Source organism: Onychostoma macrolepis, chromosome 06 (assembly GCF_012432095.1).
Source record: "Onychostoma macrolepis isolate SWU-2019 chromosome 06, ASM1243209v1, whole genome shotgun sequence".
Taxonomy (NCBI): Eukaryota; Metazoa; Chordata; class Actinopteri; order Cypriniformes; family Cyprinidae; genus Onychostoma; species Onychostoma macrolepis.
The window spans coordinates 22,084,724-22,110,280 of record NC_081160.1 but is presented as its reverse complement, the minus strand read 5'-3'; the positions used below and the strand labels follow the sequence as shown (position 1 = coordinate 22,110,280).

General features: G+C 37.4%; 1 protein-coding gene across 2 annotated transcripts in view; it reads right to left on the bottom strand.

Annotated features, from left to right (window-relative positions):
* slc9a7 (solute carrier family 9 member 7) overlaps nt 1-25,557 on the bottom strand; it is a 44,087-nt gene that overhangs the window by 8,938 nt on the left and 9,592 nt on the right. Inside the window, exons 2-14 of one of the 2 annotated variants that reach the window (XM_058777956.1) lie at nt 24,459-24,661; nt 22,494-22,571; nt 19,471-19,547; nt 18,644-18,756; nt 18,371-18,476; nt 17,732-17,873; nt 16,604-16,709; nt 16,023-16,111; nt 15,304-15,417; nt 14,239-14,350; nt 13,640-13,793; nt 8,318-8,377; nt 4,665-4,728 (exon numbers count right to left, since the gene is read on the bottom strand). In XM_058777956.1, coding sequence (XP_058633939.1) covers nt 4,665-4,728; nt 8,318-8,377; nt 13,640-13,793; nt 14,239-14,350; nt 15,304-15,417; nt 16,023-16,111; nt 16,604-16,709; nt 17,732-17,873; nt 18,371-18,476; nt 18,644-18,756; nt 19,471-19,547; nt 22,494-22,571; nt 24,459-24,661 — 1,418 coding nt within the window. The remainder of the gene's footprint in view (nt 1-4,664; nt 4,729-8,317; nt 8,378-13,639; nt 13,794-14,238; nt 14,351-15,303; nt 15,418-16,022; nt 16,112-16,603; nt 16,710-17,731; nt 17,874-18,370; nt 18,477-18,643; nt 18,757-19,470; nt 19,548-22,493; nt 22,572-24,458; nt 24,662-25,557) is intronic. The other variant, XM_058777957.1, reaches the window with a different exon arrangement.

Sequence of the window (25,557 nt, the reverse complement as noted above, 5' to 3'; positions counted from 1 at the left end):
TGTATAACAGTGTAAATTTGCTGTCCCCTCTAAATAACTCAGCACACAGCCATTAATGTCTAAACCGCTGGCCAGAAAAGTGAGTACACCCCTAAGTGAAAATCTCCAAATTGGGCCCAAAGTGTCAATATTTTGTATGGCCACCATTATTTTCCAGCACTGCACTGTTCACCAGAGCTTCACAGGTTGCCACTGGAGTCATCTTCCACTCCTCCATGACGACGCTGGTGGAGGTTAGACACTTGCGCTCCTCCACCTTTCGTTTGAGGATGCCCCACAGATGCTCATGCTTGGCCAGTCCATCACCTTTACCCTCAGCTTCTTTAGCAAGGCAGTGGTCGTCTTGGAGGTGTGTTTGGGGTCATGTTGGAATACTGCCCTGCGGCCCAATCTCCGAAGGGAGGGGATCATGCTCTGCTTCAGTATGTCACAGTACATGTTGGCATTCATGGTTCCCTCAATGAACTGTAGCTCCCCAGTGCCAGCAGCACTCATGCAGCCCCAGACCATGATACTCCCACCACTATGCTTGACTGTAGGCAAGACACACTTGTCTTTGTACTCCTCACCTGGTTGCCGCCACACACGCTTGACACCATCTGAACCAAATAAGTTTATCTTGGTCTCATCAGACCACAGGACATGGTTCCAGTAATCCATGTCCTTAGTCTGCTTGTCTTCAGCAAACTGTTTGCGGGCTTTCTTGTGCATCATCTTTGGAAGAGGCTTCCTTCTGGGACAACAGCCATGCAGACCAATTTGATGCAGTGTGCGTCGTATGGTCTGAGCACTGACAGGCTGACCCCCCCACCCCTTCAACCTCTGCAGCAATGCTGGCAGCACTCATACATATATTTCCCAAACACAACCTCTGGATATGACGCTGAGCACATGCACTCAACTTCTTTGGTCGACCATGGCGAGGCCTGTTCTGAGTGGAACCTGTCCTTTTAAACCGCTGTATGGTCTTGGCCACCGTGCTGCAGCTCAGTTTCAGGGTCTTGGCAATCTTCTTATAGCCTACGCCATCTTTATGTAGAGCAACAATTCTTTTTTTTCAGATCCTCAGAGAGTTCTTTGCCATGAGGTGCCATGTTGAACTTCCAGTGACCAGTATGAGAGAGTGAGAGTGATAACACCAAATGTAACACACCTGCTCCGCATTCACACCTGAGACCTTGTAACACTAACGAGTCACATGACACTGGGGAGAGAAAATGGCTAATTGGACCCAATTTGGACATTTTCACTTAGGGCTGTACTCACTTTTGTGGCCAGCTGTTTAGTCATTAATGGCTGTGTGTTGAGTTATTTTTAGGGGAGGGCAAATTAACACTGTTATACAAGCTGTGCACTACATTGTAACAAAGTGTCATTTCTTCAGTGTTGTCACATGAAAAGACATAAAATATTTACAAAAATGTGAGGGGTGTACTCACTTCTGTGAGATACTGCATCTTATATTATCTTATTTTATCGTATTGTATTATATCATATTATAATATAATATATTACATTATATTATATTACGAAATGTGTACTGTTTGCACCTTTAGTGTTATCAAATGTTAATCCACTACTGGCCACATAAATACCAGGCAATATGGAGAAATGGTCTGCAAACTTTTGAATGGGTGGAACGGAACATGATACTTAACCGTTTATCATAAATAACAGTGCACACACTCAATATTCATCCATATTTATCTACTGACTTTGTACATGTAGTAAAACCTCTTGCCAGTACATTTATCCCAGTTCATCTAATCTCACGAGTTCAGCTTCAACATCAGTTTCAATGCACTTAAAGAGATTACAGATTAACGGCATCACAAACAAGCTCACAGTAACACTATACTGCAACCTACCCTAAGCTTGCTATATTCCTTTAGCGTTAACACTATAGTGTGGACCACTGTTAATATGATAAGATGCGTGACAAAGACAAGAAGTGTACTTTAACAAAAGTAAAACTGTACACATGTGATTTAGGGTTGTCATTATACCAAAGAAATTCAGTAAATTTGCACAATTTTGATATGAAGGCAACAAGTAATATGCTAGTGAATACACTACTTGATAAAAAATAAAAATATTAACTAATTAAATACAAAAAATGGAATGTAATAAAGACATAAATCATACAATTTCTTCCACAACATTGTTGATTAATATAATAATCTATTTTTATTAACTGCATGCACAAATTTTGCTTTTAACAAATCAGGGTCTGGATTTGAAACATTAAGAATTCCTACAAATAAAATTCTTCTAAATTATTTTCTTCTAATTTTCTAACTTATAATAGATATATATTGCATAGTGTGCATATTTGCAGTATACTGTAGTCCTCTTAGGTTAATGTATTTTAAACTCATGAATTCTTTTTTTCTTTTTCTTTTTTACATCATTGTAAATAACCTCTGAAAGTTACTGTTTTACTTTCCAAAGGGCACCAAGTTTAATTTACTGGGTTGTTTCAAACATTAAGCATTACAAGTTACATAGACTATATATTGCTTATACCAAGTTTTACTTTTTTAATCTAGTACACTTGTAACTATCAGATGCTTGTGTTCCAGATGGAAACGAGTTATCAAAAGGGAGAGAGAGAGAGAGAGAGAGAGGGAGAGAGGGAGGGGGGGGGGAGAGAGAGAGAGAGAGAGACCTTTAAGAGACCAGGTGGATCCCCTCACCTTCTAAGCACGTTCTCTTCAGGTAATAACGACTTCCCAGAAACACACTAATGGCTGTTCAACAATTTACTATCTGACAGCGACCAATTTTTGAGAATGTGCGAGTAAATATTAGACGTGGTCACACTTGTGCGAGTGCATGGTCTAAGCTGCTCCAAAGCGTCTGCTTCATACAGCGTGCGCTGCAGAGCCGCGGCACATTGTAGCAGCAGTCAGATTTCACTGATCACGTGAAGAGAGGTGCTTTCAGCGCGAGCGCTTCAGGTGTAGAGCCTGGTTTATACTCGCTGCGTTGGCACAAGCGCGAAGGTGCGCGCCATGGATGGAGCGCATCGGAGGATTTGGTTTTCAAACTAAAATGAAAGACCGCTTCTTAAACCAGAGAAGGTGAACATGTTGGTATTCTTGTGGAAAAAAGCATGCTGTCCAAGTCCTGTCAGCGACAACCAGTCTTCACATCACGGTATGGAGGCTTTCCTTAATTTTTATTATTATTATTATTTATTTGACTCCTCAGTGCTTAAGCATTCTGTAAATTATTAGTCGGTAGCCTATATAATACAGCATGTGATGTATCCTATGCCATGCATTGTCTTATTCGTTTTTTTGTTAATAAAGGTTACGTAAGCTAGTTAGTCATTGTAGCCTACTGTTTTATTGTTGTTGCGCTTTTTAGTTAAGAATAACAATGAATCCATCTTTTGTTTTAGTCTTAAAATGTGAAAGGTGTATAGATATAAGCAAAACAGACAATTATCTTTTCTTGTAAAACGTGACACCAAGATCACGAATTTGAAAGTGAAAGCGCATGAAGAGGAATTCCTGTTCACAAAATTTAAATCACAAATAACACTGATGAAAAAGGGTTGAATGTCGAACCCTTTCGTTACCATATAACTATAAACTATGATAAAAGTTAATCAGCATGCATTGATTAATCAAATGTTGTAGCAAAAAAAAATAAAAATAGCGACCAAATTATGTGCTCGTGCGACCAACTGAGAAAGTTAGTCGCAAAAGAGTGAGCAGTGGGAAAAATGAGTCTAGAGCCCTGTATCCCTTTAGGAAGACTTGTGAATCTGGCCCAGATTGTTTATTTCATACATCTATAAACCAACTGTGACAATATATGGTCAGTCATAAGCACAAGCACTCGTCAACATCTTTATTTTTTCAGCATCAACTCTGTACCAAAGTACTAGCACAGTTTTGAGGTCCTTAGTGCTCATATCACCACCAGTGCATGAAGTTTGCGTTATCTTCTAAAACTGAGTCCTACTGATCCGATTTCTGTCGTTGGCCTATAATGGAACTAGTTTAAACCAGGATGAACAGAGCAGAAATGTCATTAGTTTCCAAGGTGTCTGTTCCTAATTAGCTTTGCCATTCTAATTTCAGTAACAATTCATGATATAAAAAGCAACTTGTATCTCCGTATTGGTGCATGTATTCGTACTTCAAAAACACACCCACGGGTTTCAAACAACATGCAAACAGCTAAGAGGCATCAAGGTCGTTTAAATGGCCACTTTTGAAGAGGTCTAATTTATCTTGCGAAAGATCGCTCCACAAATGAATCTTAGGCAAGCGTGCACCTTTTTTTAGAGGCCAAAAACCGGAAGAATGAATTTGTGTGTGGTTTTTGGGTAGCTACATATGAGGTCTTAAGAGTGAAAGGAACAGGATGATGTAGCAGCAATTCAGAAGAGTTTCACATTTTCTGAAAGAAATGTTACTGATAATTGTTAGTGCAAAAGCACGATACTTGGGTGTTCCTGGGTGGTTTCTAAGGCATTGCAAAATTCTTCCTTTAATGTATGTCTAGAGAACATTATAAGACTGATCATTTAAGTACTAGCACACTTTTCCTTTGTTGTACAGTTTTAAGCATCACTCATGTCTGTAGCAAAAATAGAATACTTGGTAAAAGCTTCATTGGCAGGAGGACAGAAACATATTGAGACTTACTCCCTGAAGAACCTGGAAGCTGTCCCCACATGGCTGAAGATCTTGGTCAGGGTCCACTCCAACTCTGAAAGAGAGAAATTGCGCATCAGTCTGCCTGTGTGCATCTATGACATGAACTTTTATCCCACAGTGCATATGCAGCCAAATATGTACCACAACCTTTTAGCAAAGACCACAAATGGCAGCAGCACAAAGAAAAGATAAGCAGGCGAAATGGACTCAAGCAGAGCTATATTGATCATGTTACAATCTCATTTCACACAACATGCCTACAGCAGCATGGCAAGGTTTCCACTGAGAAGTAGATACAGAAATAAATCATAAGGTCTAAAGGCAATTCCACTCATTTGTCTTCTACAGCTGGTCACAGGCCTAAACTTCTAGTTTTTGACATTATCCAATTTAAATAAAACGACCACAAAATAGCACGTAGAAAACAAAATGAACAAAAGATGAACAAAATACCGAAAATATCTTTGACACATTAAATACATGGCAGGAATGTACATAATACAGAATACACAACATAAAGTTTAAATGCACTTTATGACTGATGTTACTTTTACTTACACTTTTAAGTCGAATGTAGTATAAAAGATTGATGTCACGTCAGAAAGCTATGTCTATAATATCTTAATTTTTGTTCTGAAGATGAAAGAAGGTCTTACGGGTTTGGAACAACATGAGAGTGAGTTATTAATGACAGAATTTTCATTTTTGGGTGAACTATCCCTTTAATATCAAAACTGTCTTTTCCTGTGTAAGTGAATAGTTCTTGGCCAGAAAAAAAAACTGCAAAGTGGATCAGTCTTCCATCTGGATCCGAGACCAACCTTGTGTGGAGAGCCAGACATGTTCTCCCATTCGCTTGACTGGCTGAAATACGAGGAGAACCCAGCAGACCTTTAGAGCTCAGAGGGTGAGATTTTGCTGAGATAAGTGATACACTAGGTGAACTTTCACTTTGGCCTTTAAGTACAATTACTGATCTTTGATCCTATGGCTCGTCTTTCATTCTCCCTCTCAATTAAAACAGTGGATATGATGCGGCCGCTGGCTTTTGAACCCAAAGGATCAACAGAGACTTCATTGTGAAGTCAGACAGAGCTTGAGGGTTAGCAGATGCTCAGGCGTTCTGAGCCTCTAGTGCGGCCCATGTGGACAAGTGCCAATGAAAACCAGAAAGAGCTGACTTATCGGTCTTTGCAATGACAAGCAGTTAAAACTTTACTGAACATCTTATCTTTTTACAGTCAGCGAGGAATATTTTTCTCTCAAAACGTGGGTGAAAAAAAAAAAAAAAAAAAAAGTGAACATAATTCTGCCAATACCAGTGTTTCATTTCTGGGTGACAGACCGGGTGTCTTTACAAACTGCTGTTGTTTCTATCATGTCTAGAGGAGAACTGTCTGTAAAACAAACCAAAAAAAAGAGAGTTTTCATCCCCAGTGGTTTATAGAAAGGGTGCCCAAGTTGTCCAAACAGGACTTACAGCTCTGGGTTACAGATCAGGGAAGATTTGCTTACACACTTGTTACACTGGGAAATGGGAAACTGTGGGGAAGGAAGGAGCTTGAACTTTGTTGAAGGAATGTTTGAAGCTAAAGATCTGTATTTATTTATTTATTTATTTATTTGTGCTAAAGACCTGCAACCTGAAAAGGAATAAAATTGAGGTGCTCAGTGGAGGAAAGGCAAGAGACAAAACAAACCAGGAAATCGAAGAATATCTTGGAGTTAAATAATATAAACATCAGGCTACTGCAGCTGGAGGGCGGGCTACATTAAAGGGTCACACAGAGGTCAGAGGAGCCAGTTATGACAAAAAAATCCAAGCAAAAATTGAAAAAGAGTGCAAAGCGTCACTCCTAACCACAGTCTACACAGTATGCACAAGCCTGTGCAGAAAGCATATAAGCGTGGTGGATACCGAACATTTCCTTCCTGTAAGACGGACATAGAAGCTCTCGCTGTCAGCCTGTGTGTGCGGTTGCTAAATGTACTGAAGCCAAGCAAGCCAAGGGCAGCAGACTGTTTTGAATACAGGAATAAGAGGAAGCTTATTAATTTCGAAAGACTAATCTTTCTTTTGATGCCTTGGTATTACTCATCTGCAGTCTTCAGCCAGGAGGATGTCGAGTCTTTGCCAGTGAGCTTTGTGTACAGATTTCCTTTAGCACCCCCAATATGAAAACAGGAGCGACAGCGCACACACATTCTTTCAAAGTGACTCCCACCAGTTTTAAATACAGCCCTGGAAGAAATGCACTGGCACATCATGGAGACTAACCACTGAGAACAAACATTTGAGTGTGCAAAGGAAGTTAACTGCCTATAAAGGGGTGCTGTAATGATTTATACTGAGTAGAGAAGATGATTTTTGCAGGAGTACAGCAGTGAAGGATTAGAAATAAAATAAAATAAAATAAAGCAGAAAATCTATTAGATTAAGAAATAGAATAGAATAGTTTGCACTGAAATTCCAGCCACCATTTTTGTTTTCAGGCCTAAAAAGAAGAAAGAAAAAAAAATACCGTATAAACCCTTTGTGTGTGGAGAGAATCTTGTGAAGAAAAACAAACAAAAGCTACAATTAGAAAATATACATTTCTACAATCTGTAACCAAATACAAAAAAAATATTCTAATAAAAAGAATTTCTTCAGATATTTTCATTTATATTTTCAGGCCACTGTGTCCAAAATCAGATAGGAATATTAATTTGTGTACATCACTGTAAAATAAAACAGGATAGGAACAGAAGCAGAAAAGATTTCGCAGGAATACTGTAGAAATGGAGTACAATAGAGTCTTAAAGGTGCAATAGGTGATTGTCTTTTTTTGTTATTCTGGTTGAAAGTCTCTTCACATCCTGATAGCAATCATTAAGTTAAGTGGTCTAAATGTATTTATATACTCTGTGGAAGGTGTAGGACTGTGTTCCGACTGACATGCTCCCTACACAGTGTTCATTGCTCCCTAACATTACTGCCTGAGCAGGGGAAATCCGTTGAAGTTTATTTCACTTCAGAACATTCACTCATGGATTTGCGCTGCGCAGCGTCTCCACACACAGACTAAATTTACTAGAGAAGTGTAAAGTCTGACATAATATACCTCTGTAAATAAATACAATTTAAATTCAGGTCTCGCACACTTTAATGCCCTTTGTATGGAACATATACACTCGCTTTGAACTGGAATCATGGCAGAATATCCGGTGAGGTCCACTTCGCAGGGCACTTATGGCGGTCGAATAGAACAACCGACGGACGTGATAAGATACACATATGAAATGTGCAGAGCGGGGAGGGCGCGAGGACTGTAATTGGAAACCGTTGATGTAGCCTATTGTAGTGTGTCGTCTCTGGTATTCTGGTCTTTGAGAGCATATGCGTTCAGGGGGCGTGGCTTTGGACGGCAATTGCAGGGAGGGTGGGACGTTCGCTTTCAGTGCTATCAGGCTAAAGTTAGCATTTTCCGAGATCTCCTATTGCACCTTTAAGCAATCAAGAGATATGTGCTTGATTAAAGCAGAAGCCCAGACATTACAGCGTCAAACACCCACGCAAACAACTGCTTTTAAAGTGCATTTTACCAGGTGAAGTCAAAAGGTCACCACCACCTGTACAAGAGTTCAAAGTCCATCATCACCTGACGTAATTCCACAGTCTACGCAGCCTCTCCTTCTCTGCAGCAGACGTCTCTCCAACCCTGAGCACAACACAGAACTCTTGAGACCAGCCCTGCATACATAGCTTCTACTGAGAAAACACTTCAAACTCTGAGGTTTCTCTGCCTGCAAAGATTGGTCTGTGTGTCTATGTATTGGTATTTGTGTTTCTTGATACATAACTACATATGAAAACACATAAAAAATTAATTAAAAGAGGAAATTATCATTTACAAAAGAGTGATGTAATGGTTAAAATGCTCCTCCTAGGCATTTGCCGAACAGAGACAGAAGTCGTCAAATTATGTAGGACAAAAGACATTTAAACTCTTTCTGCAAAACAGACATTTCCTTTCTGATACATAAAGTATGTTTGGGGCTTCACGTTCCTGCTCTGAATTGGCTCTCTGTGCGCTGAGCTCAATGTTTATAGAGTAAGTGGAACCTCCCGGGACTGTTCTAGAAAAGGCAGAAATGGCCAGCACAGAGGAAGAAAGTCTAAACCAATGCTGAAGAGAATCGTCTGGCTTAGGTCTTGAGCAACAGACAGCCTCCAACCACTGTCAGGCCATTTCAAAACTGTCATAAAACTGTACATACAGCAGTTTGTTAAAATAAGAATAACATTAAATAAAAAATGTTTATAAAAAACTAAAATTAAAATAACATTAAAAATTAAATACAAAAAATAAATGAACATTGAACTGAATGTTGAATTAAACATTAAATAATTAAAATTGAAATATTAAAATAAATCAATCAATCAATAGCAAAGTAATACAATGTCCACATGAATACCTTTATGAAAAACAGCACTAAATGTGGATGTGAAAGTAGCCATGCTTTGCATTCTGATGTGTTTTTTGCCTAGCACTCAGACATTACATTGACAAATGCCTAAAGTACACCATCGATTCCAGTTTCAAAAGGGAGCTATGCAAAAGCCTCTCTTTAATCTCAGGTGACCTGGTTGGCTTGAATAAAAGCAGTGGCACCCCATCTGTTTCTCTGAGCTAAACATGAGCCTATTCTTTCATCCACACTTAAGTACAGTAGCTTTGCACATTTTGTTTTCAATGAGTTATCTGATTGCTTATTTTAATTGCACATTGATTAGTCTGCATTTGCCCAAAGCAGGAGACAACCACAGTTGAGTTAAGAATAGTGTGTATTGGAGAGCAGCCCTCACTCAATATGGAAAAATGTAGCGTGAGCTAGTCTAGGGGGTCAACTGTAGTGCATTTATGGAAATGGTAACCCTTCAGAGAATGAGAGAGAATAACTTCCATCAAATTTAGTTAAAAAGTAGAACAACAAAAAGCCAGCGGTGGAATCCCTAAATGCTCAGGAAACACAGCTGGCAGAAAAATCACTACTGTTAATACACTAATGCACCATGTGACCAAAGGATTGTTACTCTTGCTGTGCAGAATTTAAAATAAGAGAAACCCAAATTGTCTCTTGGATCCGCCTGTTTAATTGTCTTATTATTGTCCTACATGCAAAATTCATGAAACTAAAGTTGCTATGCTCTTACACTAAGTGAAGATGATTTAATACTTTGTATTGCCGCTTTGTAAAAATGTTCAGTTGTGTTGTATTGTCAGTTAACATGAAGCAACAACATACATTTGCTACTCAACCTGTGCCAATTAACAATTAATTCCACTATACTGCTGTACAGCAACCACCCACTGTATGCATACAAAGGGAAATTAAAGGCCTTTCAGAAAGAAACGGGAAACGATCAATATCAGCATCCATTACATTTTCGCACTGAAGAAACGCTTACATCTCGGCTTTGCATATGTCCACTTGCATGCTGTGTCAAATATTTTATAATAATATATATATAAAAGGTATATGGAATTTTTCACCCATTTTATCATCAGTAAGTCTGATGATAATCGCAATTTATTCAAATCCCTAACCCAATTATTTGTAGAAACCACACACAAACAAGGCTACTCTGTTCTGTCACCATGATGGACCACTGGATGCACTCTTTTTGCTAATGCTATCATTGTGGTATTGAGCACTTCAGCAGTTTCACAGTAGGCTATTTATGAAAGTGTTTGAACACAGAACATGAACAGTTTAAAATGTTTGACTGTTTATACAACTTCCATTTTTTTTATGGTTGGCTGGACAGTAAAACTTTGGCTTTGGTTCGGTTCTAGATCTGGTGCCTTGATGTCAAATTCATGTATGCAAAGTAATGCCATACTTAACCTCGACAGCCGTGTCTAGCAGCAGCCTAATATGCATAAACACAGACTTTTTTGCTTGCATTATTATTAATTTTACATGCTTTTGCTTTCATTAGACAGCTCTGATAGTTAGTTACCTTTTCTTTTTTGATGTTACATTATGACTCTCTCTGTAAATATTTGCTGGTTTACTGGTATGCCACACAAACCTAGTCATTCTCAAGTGGCAAAAACACAAATAGGGATTTGAGATGTAGACTATATGGTCTACTTTCATGTTGCACTTTTCTAATTTTTGCCGATTATTGCCATGTACTTCAAGTCAAGTCAAGTTGAGCTTTATTGTCATTCCGCTACATGCGGGGGCATACAGTGGAACGAAATGTCGTGCCTCACAGGACCACGGTGCTACATAAATACAGGCATACAACAAAGGAGTAAGACAATATAAACCTATACACAGCTATCCTACTGATAGATTTTGACTATAAATATACTATCTATAAAAAGTACCTATACAAACTATACAAACTATACGAATGCTTCAGATAAATACTGTACATGTGCAAGGAGAAGCATTTCTTTGGGTAAAGTATCTCCTATAGATGTCTCAACCAGTGTTATTTTCACACTTATTTACAGTAAGTATACAATATTTATAAAGATTTTAAAACTCTTTCAATTTTATATTTTAAAGTTTATTTAATTTTAGTTTAAGTTTTATTTATTTATTTATTTATATTTTAAATGAATTGTTATTTTATAGTTTTAGTAATATTAGTTTATTTCGGTTAATTGCCAGGCCATCTAATATTTATATTTTATTTCAGCTTCATTAAAAAGTGATTCTTTATAGTGTGTTAACAATAACAACACTGGTTGCAATGCAATGCAATGCAAAAAAAAAAAACAACAACAACAACCACTCAATCATGTTCTTGCAGCGTATAAATGACAGAATTTAAATATTAGGCAGAACTATCCATTTAAAGAAATCCTACTATAAAAACTTCCTCATGCATTTATATCTGATATCTTTTTTTTAAAGGTGTTAGTACATTGTGATCATGATGCATCAAAAAAAAGCCTCCATTAAGAGCGTTATGTAGCAGCAGGAGACTCAAGACAATTACAGTTATGAACGCAATCTATTCTTACTCCTATCCGGTCTTAATTCCAGTCAGCCTACATAAGGCCAGTCATTAGCTCTCAAAGCCATTTAGGTAGAGTTTGGAAAATAAATTAAACCCATATCTCCCTGATTTGTTGGCATTATCAGACAAAAGCAACTCATTTACAGAAATACTGTTTTTAACGCTGATTAGATTCTTGCCCTCGTGTTATTTACCCTGCTGTGGTCACCCTACGCATATCTGCGATTCACTGAGTGCACAGCAGTTTTGCAGATAATAACCTGAGCTTCTCAATCTCATTCTACAGCAGCTGCCATCAGCATTGGTCCTCAATAATCCTCTTTATTCTGACAAACTAGCAGCACTTATTGATGGCGCTGTATCAGCCAGCCCCTGCTGAGGACAGCCAGACAAACACTGGCTCTTGGCGACAAAAACAAGCCCAGCTCCTTTCCCATCTGCTTTTGAGTGGTTCATTTTCTGAGAACATTTCACCTCAGAACAAGCCAAAAGGGAAGAGCGCACTGTTGACAAACAAACAACGTGTGAAAACAGCCACCACTCTAATGCCTTTTAAACCCTCTATGATGCCACAAATCGGTCATAAGCGGTCTTACTAAGGAAAATCAAATGCAACCTCATTTGTCAAAATCTGCTTGATTAATAAAATGAATAAGCATGTTTATGCTGAGCTTTTCTGCCACCTGCAGGAGAGTCTGTTATCCAAGTCCATCTAACATTAAACTGAAAAACATGCTACAAGTAAAAACCTGTTAACTGGTTAAAGGTAGTTCCCTTACTACATATGTTGAGAAATTGTATTAGATGTAACCTTGCATTTAATGCAATTTTACAGTAAAATACTGTTAAATATACAGTTTTTGGGACTAAAAAAAAATAAGTCATCTTCTAATTTACAATTAAAAACTATAAACTAGCATTCCCAGGATTCTCACATTTGATTGTATTTCATTTAAATAAATTGTTTCTTAATAGTTTGTTATCAGTTATGTATATTAGGGTTTTGTGTTACAACACATGCTAATTACTGTTTATTGCATTATTGTTACCATGATGGTGTTTTGTATTTGTGTTTATGACACTGTGTGCACCTTCTACATTAGTATTTACTTGTGGAAAAGCTTTTTCTGATGAACTTTGATTCATCATGTAGCTTTCTTTTTACCATGTGTGTGATCATGGTGGTTGTCAGTATATGTTTAAAGTACAAAACAGATTTTAGTAGCAGTGTGGCCTAATTCAGCAGAAAAGGACTGTTGGATTTACTGGTTTAAATTTTAATTTTCTTTGTAAACTTTCTTCATTATTGGTCCATTTTGTTTACATTTTCACTGTATTTTTACAGAAATATTCTGGCAACCACAGTTGCCATTTTTTCTCTAAGGACAGTGTAGGCTTTAACATCCTGTATGCAAACACAAAGGGACAGATTTACTAAACAGGGCAAATTAGCATTAGAGCACAATTCCATAAAAGCGCCGATGGGAGGGGAAAATTCTGCGCATGATTTACTGACATAAGGACCAGCAGCTCAATCTACAAAGAGCAGCGCAAATTACCGCCTGCTTGAGCGTTAAATATTGGCGCAAATACCAGTAATCTGATGAGCGCAAACGTTTCATTTTAATACTCTCCTCCCATAAATTTTGCGCCTGAAAGGGAAACTCCTACAAATGCATATTCACTAAGGTCAGGCGCAAAAATAACTGTGTCCACGCCTTTCCAGCGCTAATTCTTCACTGTGTCTTTAGTAAATCCTGACAGTACTATTATAACTCCAAAAGACGGTTTGCTCTGGTGCAAGCTGTAAGTAAATCTGACCCTAAATTCTTAAATGTTCCTGCAAAACAACTTCCTGTGCATGAAAAATGTTCCAAAATCCCTCTCACTCTTAAAAATGGGTCAGATAGGGCACTGATCAAGTCTCTTGAACTCTGACCTGATATGTAGCCAGGACAGCATTGGCGTGGTGCCTCCTCCAAACACCCAAACTGTGAAGAACACAATGAGCAGGGTCGTGGTGAACATCATCTGCCGCGCGTATGTGGCGGTGTCACGGATAGCCAGAGCAAATGCCATTGCCCCTCGCAGCCCTGCAGAGCACAAACACACACACAGCAGTCACAATAGATTTTAGTAAGAATGACAGCCCTGCTACAAATAGAATGGAAGTGCACTTAAGCAGGCAAACAGCCATCACACTTGATCAGTTGTGTTTTAGGGGCTCTGCACTTTGCTGCCCTTTTAACTGGGTGGTGTTGCTGGTCTGGAGGGAGCTGCTCCACATCAAGAGCTGTTATTAGAGATGTTCTGATTCTGATGCCTCATTTCACTCTTAATTTAGATCTTGATAAGCTTCAGCAGGGTGCTGAAATCTACAGAGAGTTCACATCAAAGACTCTGACACTAAAGGACGCTACAAAACTGATTGCACTGGTTTATATTCTACTTCATTGTATTTATTAAATGGTTCTGTATCTTTAATGTCACGGAAGCATCAGAGAAGAGCAAGTAAGCCAGGTGTGCTCACCACCATACCTGCAAACATCATCATGTGCTGAAAGTTTCCCCTGATTTTGTGTCTTCGGCCCAGGTTAATCAGGAAAGACAAAGGATAGATGTTCAAGGCCCGGCCGATAAAGATGGATATCTAGTAGTCAAAATGTTTAAGAAAAATCTTCTCACATATGATATATTAAGTTCATGGAAATTTAGACCTACACTAATGTTCAAAAGGGTTGGATGCATTAACACTTAATCAAGTGACAGTAAAGATTTAAATTTCACCTAAACACTGTTCTTTTGAACTTACTATTCAACGAATCCTGAGAAAAAATATTTTTAAGCAGCACAGCCATTTTCGACATTGATAACGAGTTTCTTGAGCTTCTATGATTTCTGGAGGATCATCTTACACTGAAGACTGGAGTAATGGCTGCTGAAATTCAGCTGTCATCACATGAATACATTTTAAAATATACTAAAATAAAAAAACAGTTCTTTTAAATTGTTATAATATTTCACAATATTACTGTTTGTACTGTATTTTTCATCAGATAAAAGCAGCCTTGTTGAGCATAAGAGACAGTCAAAAACATCAAAAAATCTTACCGACCTCAAACTTTTAAACATTATTGTAGATTATGCTGCTTTAAATTGATGGTTAAAAGTTTCAAACCACAGATAATGCTGAAGGACAATTATGTAAAATTACATTGGAATTTGGCATTTAAAATTACAGTGTTGTATGGTTTTCACAAAACTTGTAACATGGCACACAAGTCATATTGACCACTTTTATGGTGTTTTCATCCTTTTTGAAAGAGTGTCAGAATCTAAAAAAATACAACAGAATAGTAACTTGCTATTCCTTTAAAACTAATACAATGCCTCCTAGTGGTCATAAATGACATAAAACAAAAAGATAAAACAGCCATGAACTTTTCCATGTTTTTGTGCATTTAAAATGATTTGGCTCGCAGGTACATTTTCTCTAAAATGCTGTCAAGCTCTTACTATCTGACCGAGGTTAATGCACATTACCACCTCCTCTTGTAAAAGCTGCAATGTGAAACTTTCATTTCAACTGAAATACAAGGATACAAAGGCTCCAAATATGAAAATGGGGCTGAAGACGTGATTCTGAAAGGTGAAGAGCGCCAGGCCCATGTATGAGAAGATGAAGTTCTCTGCTAGGAAGTGCAGCACCTCAAACAACTGCAACAGCAAAGAAACATGCCACACATGAAGCCATATGCATCTGACAACAGCACATTTGGTCAACAAAACAGCTGAAACAACATTCACAAAAGCAAAATGACACATTTTCAAAATCAAGTCCGAAGTGTACTAGAAATACATGCTTCACATCTCTATACTCTACAACGGCTTCTGTAACATATGTTAAATATAAGGCTTAGGCTGATATATATTCAATTCCTGTGACTATAACTTCTAACCCTTCTCTCTACAGACAGAGGAGCTTTGATAATAGCGAGTCCGGCCCCCTGGAAAGAAATCCAGTGCCACAGGGGTGTCATAATTACTGTATGCACCCCACTTCACTTTATCACACATTGCACCGCTCTGACGACACCACAGGGGTGCTGGGAATTCACTTAGCGCTATCCCTCGACTTGTGGCCCCCCTGCATCAAAGCATCTTTTGAAGTAGAATATGCAGAGCTCCCCTCCCACCCCCAAGAAAAAATCCTTTTTTTCTATATACCTTACTTTTTCTAAACTTCGTCACAGTTCATTTCACTCTGGTTTTACCCCAGCTGCTCTGAAAGCAACTAAGAGACAAAGGTCCATATATTTTACCTGTTTAGTGCGTTTGGTTGATTCCTCAGAGAGATTGTTGTAGGTATAATGGGCCTGTGTGATTCCACAAAACAGCACAGCGACAACACCTAAAATAGTAAAGGGTATCAGCATCATATGTGCCTTTTTTCTTTCAAGTGGGGGATGGGATGCAATTTCAGTACAGGTTGGAGGTGACTATTGAAAGAACCAGATGGTAAGTGCAAATAACTGAACACATTTACACATCAAGGATGTTATCATTCAGCAACATGGCCTACCCAGGTACAGCAATATGGAGGAAGTTTTAAGTTTTTGAATTTTATTTGCATATTTGTATGCAAAGGATTTGGCATGAACATGAATGTAAAATTTTTGTCATGCTAATAAAGCACATTAAACCTTAAAAGATGATTTTCGAAACATCAGAAAATGATACTATTATTGCAGTTAATATTTAAATAGTAAGAAATGTTGTGTTGTTCCTAGAGAGGAAGCAGCTGCAGCTTCGTATTATACTTTATTATATTATAGTTTGACCTCTGGGTTACCCAGCAGATTGTCCACTATGCTTTCATTACCAACCCACACAAAACACCCACCTGTGAATCCACAAGCTTCAGCCAGTAGAAAAGTACTCCAAGACATGAGGAAGAACAGAGCCGTCTCCAGCAGAGGGAAACAGTGTAGCTTGGTGAATTTTGTCACGTGGATAAAGTTAAGAATTTAAACCACATATCGGATAATCAGATATCTGATATCTAAATAATCAGATAGCTAATCAAAAAAGATAAAAATTACTAAAGATGTACACTACTAGAGGTCTTCTCGGGTCCTAAAACCCGAACCCAACGTGCATAAATAATTTTTTTTTAAAAGATAAACCCGACCAGAGACAGACCCGGTGAAATTAGACCAAGGTCCGACCCGACCGCATTTATTTTAGAATCCGACTGGACCCGAACGTGAACGGCATTGACGTGTGCATAGCCTGCAGTCCCGCATTGGTCCGGAAAAATACCGGTGTACTGCTGACTGATTTGGCCACTGCTCCATTACTTTCATTCAATTTATTGACTTATTTATTAGCCTATTACTTTATATCTTTGAGGGTCCATTTGGGAAAAGCATATTTATTTTAATTACCCGAGACCCGAGGTTACCAATACTGAACCCGACCTGTGTCCGAGGCACTCGTAGACGTTTTGGACCCGAACCAGTTCGGGTCTCGGGTCGGACCTCGGGTTTGCGGATCCAAGTGGACCAGTGAAGACCTCTATACACTACCACTTAAAGGTTTGGAGAGGGGGGGGGTATTACAGTAACAGTAATATTGTGAAAAATTATCAATTTAAAATAGCTGTTTTCTATTTTAATATATTTTAAAATGAATGACAAAAAGCTGAATTTTCAACAGTCATTTCTCTAGTTATTGGGCGTCATGATTCTTCAGAAATAATTCAAATATGCCGAATTAGTTCTCTAGAAATATTATCAAAATCGAAAACAGCTGTGAATGAATATACAGACAATGTATATACAAACTGTATTTACTAGGCACTCTTGACAGAAATCAGTCACTGTTTAGAGGATAATTCTACAGTATTACTAATTTTACAAATGGGTAAAAGAATCAACATCACAATGTAACCAAAAGGGCATCAACACAACTTATTTGCATAAACCTAAATATATTTAGACTGATTTCATGACAACCTGCAAAAGGATATGAGGGCAGTGACTACTCCAGTGACTGCACCCATAGCAAAAGAGCCACTGAAGATGCCCAAGAAGACGCCCACCGATTTGAAGAAGGCAGAGGCATCAAATGTGTGTGTGTTGGCTCCTGCAGGCTGATACGCCACAATAGATCTGCAAACCAAAGACAAAATAATCCAAATCATTAAATTAACTGACTGATCTGATTACACAGATTACTTAAAAATGCACATTATTTTATTTTATTTTATTATGTATGCATTATATGTATTTATTATTTTTAATTTTATATGCATGTTTGTTTTTTTCCAACCAAAGACTAAACAATACAGTTTGCTGTGATAATCTGACTATACTGACAAATTTTGTAAGTGCTCCCGAAAATGAAAATCAGAAACGATCAGCACATTGTGTCCAAAAGGGGGAGTAAGAGTGCTGTTCTGAGTCAGAGTGCTGTTCTGAAACACAACTGGAGTTGCAGCATCATTAATTTTTACTATTCAGCATTACAGTGAAAATGCCCCCAGCACCCCCTCTGTGCATCCAGGGAAATCCCGCCAACTGCCGCTGACAAAACATGTGATTTTAACCTTTTTTTGCAGCAACAGAAAGGGAACAAGAAAGTGATACTGTTTGAAATTGGAACTTACGATGAAAGGACTATGGCGACTGCATCGTTCATGACACTCTCTCCAAACAGCAGTGCATAGAGATCACCATCAGCATGAAGCTCATTAAAGATCGCAAGCACTGTGACTAAAAATCACACACACACAAATCAGCAACATAGCGTATTGAAATCATGAATGGTAATGCACAACTTGCTAGTCAGTTCATATAAAAGATGCTAAGATTTAACAGCAAGTTTATTTTACCTAAAAAGAGAACAAAGACAAAAATGGAGGAAGAGAGAGATGAAGTACCTGGATCCGTGGCAGATATTACGGCACCAAAGAAGAGGCAGTCTGTGTAGTAGAACTTGTCAGTGAGTTGACCCAAAACCTGCATCAGTTTCACCACGCCATACATGAGGTTTCTTAAACAAACAAAAAAAAAAATTTTTTAAATAGGCTTATAAGACCACAACTCAAAGGGAAGCTAGGTTTATAATGGCACATTACAATACTATTCATACTATTTGCTTGGTACTGAAATTTTCCTTGTATGTATGAAACAAACAGGTATCCAACTACATTTTCCAAAATGTGGAGTATACAACAAAGCACACTGCTGGAATATTGTATCCCACAATGCAATGCAAGTTGACTTTTCACTGTGTAATGTGACAAATGAACCTGCTGATATTAAACCAGTTTTTAAACATGTTTGACTTTTAACACTCAAAAACCTTTTTGCATCACCGGACAAAATGTGTGCTCAAGGTGCTAAGTGTGAAGGTGGAGCTCAGACGACAGAAAATGAAGAAATGAATCTGATGGTGGCTGATTACTGGTGCCATAAATTCCACTAAGTGCCTGAACCAGGCTCTTGTATGTTATTGGTTAGCACACAAATAACTTTTTTAATAGTTTAGGTTAGAAAGCGTATAGACTTACAACAAAAAAAAAAAAAGGTGGCCAGTTACAGCACGTAAGTTCACTTAAATCATAATCAAAAGTCACTCCTTAGTATAGCTCTGTTTCTTCTATAAAATTTGTAAAAGGATTCTGAGGCATGTCATGGCTGATCCACTGTCTGTATGTAAAATATTCCATGGTCTGTGGGAATATTATGAACCTTAGGGACTTACCCAATGACAAAACAGGAAATGGCAGTGCCCAGGAACGCATAAGTTATGATGGATCCTAGGTTTCTGAAGAAGTGTCTCTGGAGGAACAAGGAAGAGCATGTTAAGAGCATTTTAAACAAAACAACAAAGAAGTGGAAAACTATCCTTGTACTGAGAAAACATTTCAGTCTCTGTTGTATGTATTTTTATATAATAAATACTATATCAGCAAAAGCTGCATTTAAAGAAATAGTAAAAACGATAATATTGTGAAACCTTAACATTTTTAGCAGTCTTCCATGTCACATGATCCTTCAGAAATCATTCTGATGTAATGATTTGGTGCTCGAGAAACTTTTCTTATCAATGTTGAAAACAGTAGTGCTTAATATTTTTGTGGAAACTGTAATACAATTTTCTTTCAGGATTCTTTAATGAATAGAAAGTTAAAAAGAATGGAATTTAGATTAAATAGAGTTTTATTTTGTAACATTATAAATGTCTTTACTGAGACTTCAGGTCAATTTAATGTGTCCTTACTCCTTACTGAATAAAAGTATTCATTTATTTGGAAGGAAAAAAATTTATTATATATTGAAAAAACCCACACACATATCTTACTGACCCCCAAAAGCAGCACTCATAGAACACAAATTATCCAGAGAAATCAAAGGTTAAATAAATAAATCTGACTTTCTTCCACATGATTTAAAATGTCATAAGACTATTAGTCTTCATCTTGACACTTGGCCTGACACACTGTCATTCTTATTCTTCTATTTTTCTATCCTTGCTTGCTTACAGAGCAAGACAGAGATTTTTTCCTATGTGAGTATCAGTCGCAATATGCTGAGTCACTCTGTTGCTACAAAGCGCAGCAACTACAAAATGATTTGATGTTAAACCTCTCTCTCTTTCACTGTCAAAAGGGCTTCTTCTGTTGCAGCTCTTGTAAACTCCTGCCCTGCTTTCTGACTGTGGCCTTTCTGTGGCTGTGCATGGAGTAGATGGGACCTGATAGTAATCACCAAGATAGAAATGCAGTCAATTTACAGAATGAAACCTTGTTACTACCCAAAATAAACTGCTTGGGAACGCAAATATGAAATAAATTACGAAAGCAGTTCTTTGCATATATTCAGGAAATGAAACCATTATCATACCGAGAAAGAGAAGATCAGTAGTACTGTGAGGTAAATGAAACTTAGAAAGGTAAAGAAGAGGTGTTCTTAAATGGTCATAAATCTAATGCAAGTGCTCATCCGTTTTGTATTTTAGTTGACATCTCTACTATAGACATTGTTGTTCATAACCCGGAGAGTTTTTTAGCCTGTGTTTACACTTTCATTCCAATGTGTTTATCTATCTAATCTATTTTTCCACATTTTTGTGCTGATTTTAAGGGGGGAAAAGTCTTTTTAAAATACATACTGGCAGAATGTATTTAATACTTTATTCTGTTAAGTGGAACAGAGCATTATACTTATATCGACAGAAGAAAACAAATAATTTTGGTAAAATAATAAATACACAATGTATGAAGGTTTTGTTGAATTTTATGAAAAACAGAAATTGCAATTCTTGGAAATTCAAGGGAGTTTTCTCTGGGCGCAGATTTTGTGGTGTTTTAAAGGGTAAAATATTTAGTTTAGACAAAAATTAACATTATGTCATCATTATTCACCCTCATGCTGTTTTCCCAAGATATTTTGAATGGTAACCAAACAGTTTTGGTTACCACTGTCTTCCATTGTATGGACAAAAAAAACACAGACATTTCCCAGAATATGTTGTTTTATGCTCCACAGAAGAAAGTCTGTCCGTCATAAAACTTGAAAGTGAGAAAATTATGACAAAATTGTATTTTTTCGGTGAACTATCCCTATAAGGCCTGTTCAATCCAAGACGAAAGCTTGGTGTGAAATTTTGGTGCAGTAAACATTTTAATTTGAATTACTGCCAAAATTCATACAATCTCTGAGCAGCATACTTTTCCTTCATTCTGTAAGGATCATCAAAACAAAGTCTAATGTGGTACAAAGAGAGGAAACAACGTAGCCTTGCGTGTCAAACACACTCAGCTAGCAGAAACCCGTTCCTCTCACTTCCTCAGGGCCTCCCTGCACATTCAGCACAATCTGGAATCCAGGAGTGATAAACATGATATCCACCTGATAAACACTGCAGTAAAATCAACCAAAAAAGGGTATTGAGTAGATAATGTATGGACATTCTGTTACATTAGATTCTGTTCTGTGCAACTGGTGAAATTATGCATTGCAGTCTACATGGCACAGTACTTCAGTGATGTCTTTGACTAAAAGCCCTTATTACATCAAAGAGTTGACACTTTAGTTATTTTGACACAAATGAAAAGGATGAAGAATAGAAGTACACTGTGTTCAATACGTTATACTATTGTGTACTTGGGTGTCGAACACCCAGCCAACAAAACAAAAATATCTCTTTTTGGATAAACTATGACTTCAAAGATTTCAAATAAGTGTAAAAACAATAAGCAGAATAATAAGCAATGTCTCTGTACACTACTTCAATGTGTTTGTATTTGTGCCGATACTGTTTACTGCCAAAATGCACTGTAATTCCTCTAAAAATAGCCCAAAGTAACACTGTAAGCAACTGAATTACAGGTCACGAGGAACAATAACGCTAGTAAACACTAATATCAAACCTGGCTTTATAAATTATACCCAAAGGTCACAATCGGACTTGCCATGTTAAATACACATTAACTTAACTATAACACAATTTGAAAGGTGGCAGTGTAATATAAGTGAAGTTTGATCAGCTCTTAAGACACTCTTGATCATGTGTATCTGGTCTGCATCTCATCTCTCTTCTACGGTTAACCTTCCACTGAAGCAAAACGATGAGAACAGAGATCAGGTTGCATCAGACTAGATCATATCTCAAAATTACATAAATGTAAAGAAGCACCTTTATGGATGAACGCTCTACTAAACAAGCAAAATGAAAGCTAAAACTGAGTAAAGGTAAATCCAAGTTCACAATATCATTAATACCTTTTTGAGGCTATATCCGGCGTGGAATATGATGGGAGGTAGCAGAATGTTGAAGAACACCTCTGGGTCAAAGGTCAACTGGAAGAAAAACATTTAATTGTTACAAACAAAAGCTTGTAATAGACAAAACGTGTAAATCTTTTAAAATAAATGTTATTAATCTTGTTAAAGACCTCATGAATAGTTTCCTGTCTAATCCTGTGTTGATGTATTTTCTATTAAAAAAGGAAGTTGTGGTGAAACATTGTTGGGGCTTGTCTTTTTTAGTTTAAACAAAAATTAGGAGGAGGATGAGGTGTCATAATCAAATGATAGGCTTTCAAATGACTAATTTACAGTTTTTATCTTTGCTGTCTGTTTGCTGTTCAGATCAGTAGCAGGGGATATTTATAATTTAATTTCATAATTTATAACTTCTGAGTTTCTTCTGATATTTTGAAGAATGTGGGCAACAAATGTTTTTGGTTCCTACTGACTTCCATATTATAGAAAAAATACTATGGAAGACAATGGGGACCAGAAACTATTTAGTTACCCACATTCTTCAAAAGAAATTGTGCTCAACAGAAGAAAGTAGCAGCGACTAAAGATTTTTCTGGTCGACTAGTAGTCGGTCATTTTAAGCATTAGTCAACTAATCGCATGTTTAATAATAAACCATTTAAATCATAATATCAAGCCTTTAATTGCCTTCATAGCCTATAAAGCACTCAAGCACACGCATAAAGTTTGCCACAGCACACCGACAGAAGTAATGATTATGAATGTGTCAGGGAAAAACAGTAAGGAGGCTGCATTAACATTTTAATAATTCATTGATAAACTAGTGCTTTTTTGTTTTCGGTAAAGATTAACACAGAGTTTTGCGCTCAAGTTCATAGACCCCGAGACGGCAGAAAGCGCATCCTGTTTGCTTTAATTATTTTACAAAAGCACAATGTTTTGATGTTATTGTTAGTGCACACAAATAAACGTAGAGTCTTTAAAGATTCGAAAGATGTATTATTCTTATCTGTATGATCAAAAATGGCAGAGTATTTTAAGAGCAAGTTAAGTGAGCACTACTGTTCAGCTTCCACACTCCGCACAGACACTTGAGCAGCGCACAGGTTCTCTAGGTTAACATTAGATTGAGCGGCCATGTAAAGTTGCTAATACTTACATATTTCAGATGACAAGCCATATTTGAGGTCGATGAATGAAAGTCGAGCGGATGTCCTGCCCGACGTATTGTATTACCAAATAGACCAGCCATTACAGATCTGTCCATCATGGACTGCATGACTTCGCCTGTGGAATTTATTTATTTATTTTTTTTTTCTGCGACTAAGCGACTAATTAAATTTTGGTCGACCAAGCCTCTTCTGGTCGACTAACGGTTAGTCAACTATTAGGGGGCAGCCCTAGAAAGAAGCTCATACAGATTTGGAACAACTTGAAGGAGAGTAAATGATAATAGAATTAAAAATTTTGGGTGAACTATCCCTTTAAGTTAATGGATGAGGACAAAAAAAATCTAAAACAAATATTCTTAGTCTTAAAGACTGGACCTTGCTACTGCCTTGGAATGCAAAGTCTAAAACATCTACTAATTTACTAAAATACTATATTATTATAGTATTTATTGATATTTTGATGTTGCATTTATTTTTATATATATTTTTTTTAGTCATTTTATGTGCTGTTTGTGTATTTTTATTATTATCTTTAAATATTTTTTATTTAGTTTTCATTCATTTTCATTCCAGTTTTTAGCTTAGGTGTTTCAATTTAATATTAATATTTTATTTTACGTCAACTAACATAAATAATTGTATTGGATTTAGTTTTAGATAACAACAACCCTGCTGAACAGGTGACAGAAATTACACCTCAAAATGAAATGTCTTTCTCTGACAAACCTCTGCTGCAGGTTTATCAGAAGCGTTTGTATATGTGTGTGTATGTATGCGGGTGCTGACATACCTTGCGCAACATGTCATTCTGCTCCACACTGTGGATTTCTTGAAGGTTGATCTCCCCCTTGAGTGTGTACTCAAATAACTTTCCGCTAACGTTGAGGAGCACCGTGCTGACAGGACCCTCCTGCAGGGTGCAACTCGGAGGAGTTTTATTATGGTAACTGGTGGAGGGAATGCCATACCGCAAAATAACACCCACCAACAGACCTGTTCGACACAAAGAAGATAAACCAGTCACATACTCATTTAATACATACACTTTTGTGAAAAACGGAAACTTGTTTGGAAACAATCCATTTTTGCTGTGGCACAGAAATTACACTTCTTTCCTTAAAAACACAGTATAAGCAGATTGGATTCTGTGTGATGACAGGAGTAGAGATGAGAGCCTGCTGTGTCAAATCTGTTGGAGGGTATTTCCATACTAATGAAGTGCCAGAGGAAGTCAACAGCACACACAGCATGGGCTACAGAAACAAGAACAGAGGAAAAAACACCATAATCGCACAACCTCCTGCTAAAATCAGGTAAATGATGCTACTTTAAATAAACGCTAGGTCTAGGCAGTACTGATTTCATAGGGAAAATCTGCAGATTTCTATGGAGTCAAATACATACCCTAAAGATAAAGGGTGAATCCCATTTCTCTGTCTTACCCCTTAGCCCTTCCCCTTAGTTTTGCGCGTTCACGTGAGAGTAAGGGCTATCCCATTTCTCGTTTTGATCGAGGGGTAGGGCATAGGGGAAGTGGTAGATACCCCTTAAAACCAAGCATTTTCGCGAGCTTACTTGAAACCAAGGGGTACCCAGAACACACTGCGCAACCGGCAACAATGGCGGCCAGATCATCAAGTATTCAAGTATTTTCGGCTTAAATAATTTATTTAAAAATTACGACAGTCTTGTTTTGTGCTCTAGACAGTCCTGTACATATATATTTGCAACCATGTTCTTAATTGAAATGTTTAAAAAAAAAAAAAAAAAAAAAAAAAAATCGCTAGTTTGCTACGCTAACATTACATTGCTGAGTTGCACAACAGTCCCGCAGACTAGCCTTGAATGGACTCCATGCATGTCTACAGTTTTAACAAGTTTGTAAAACG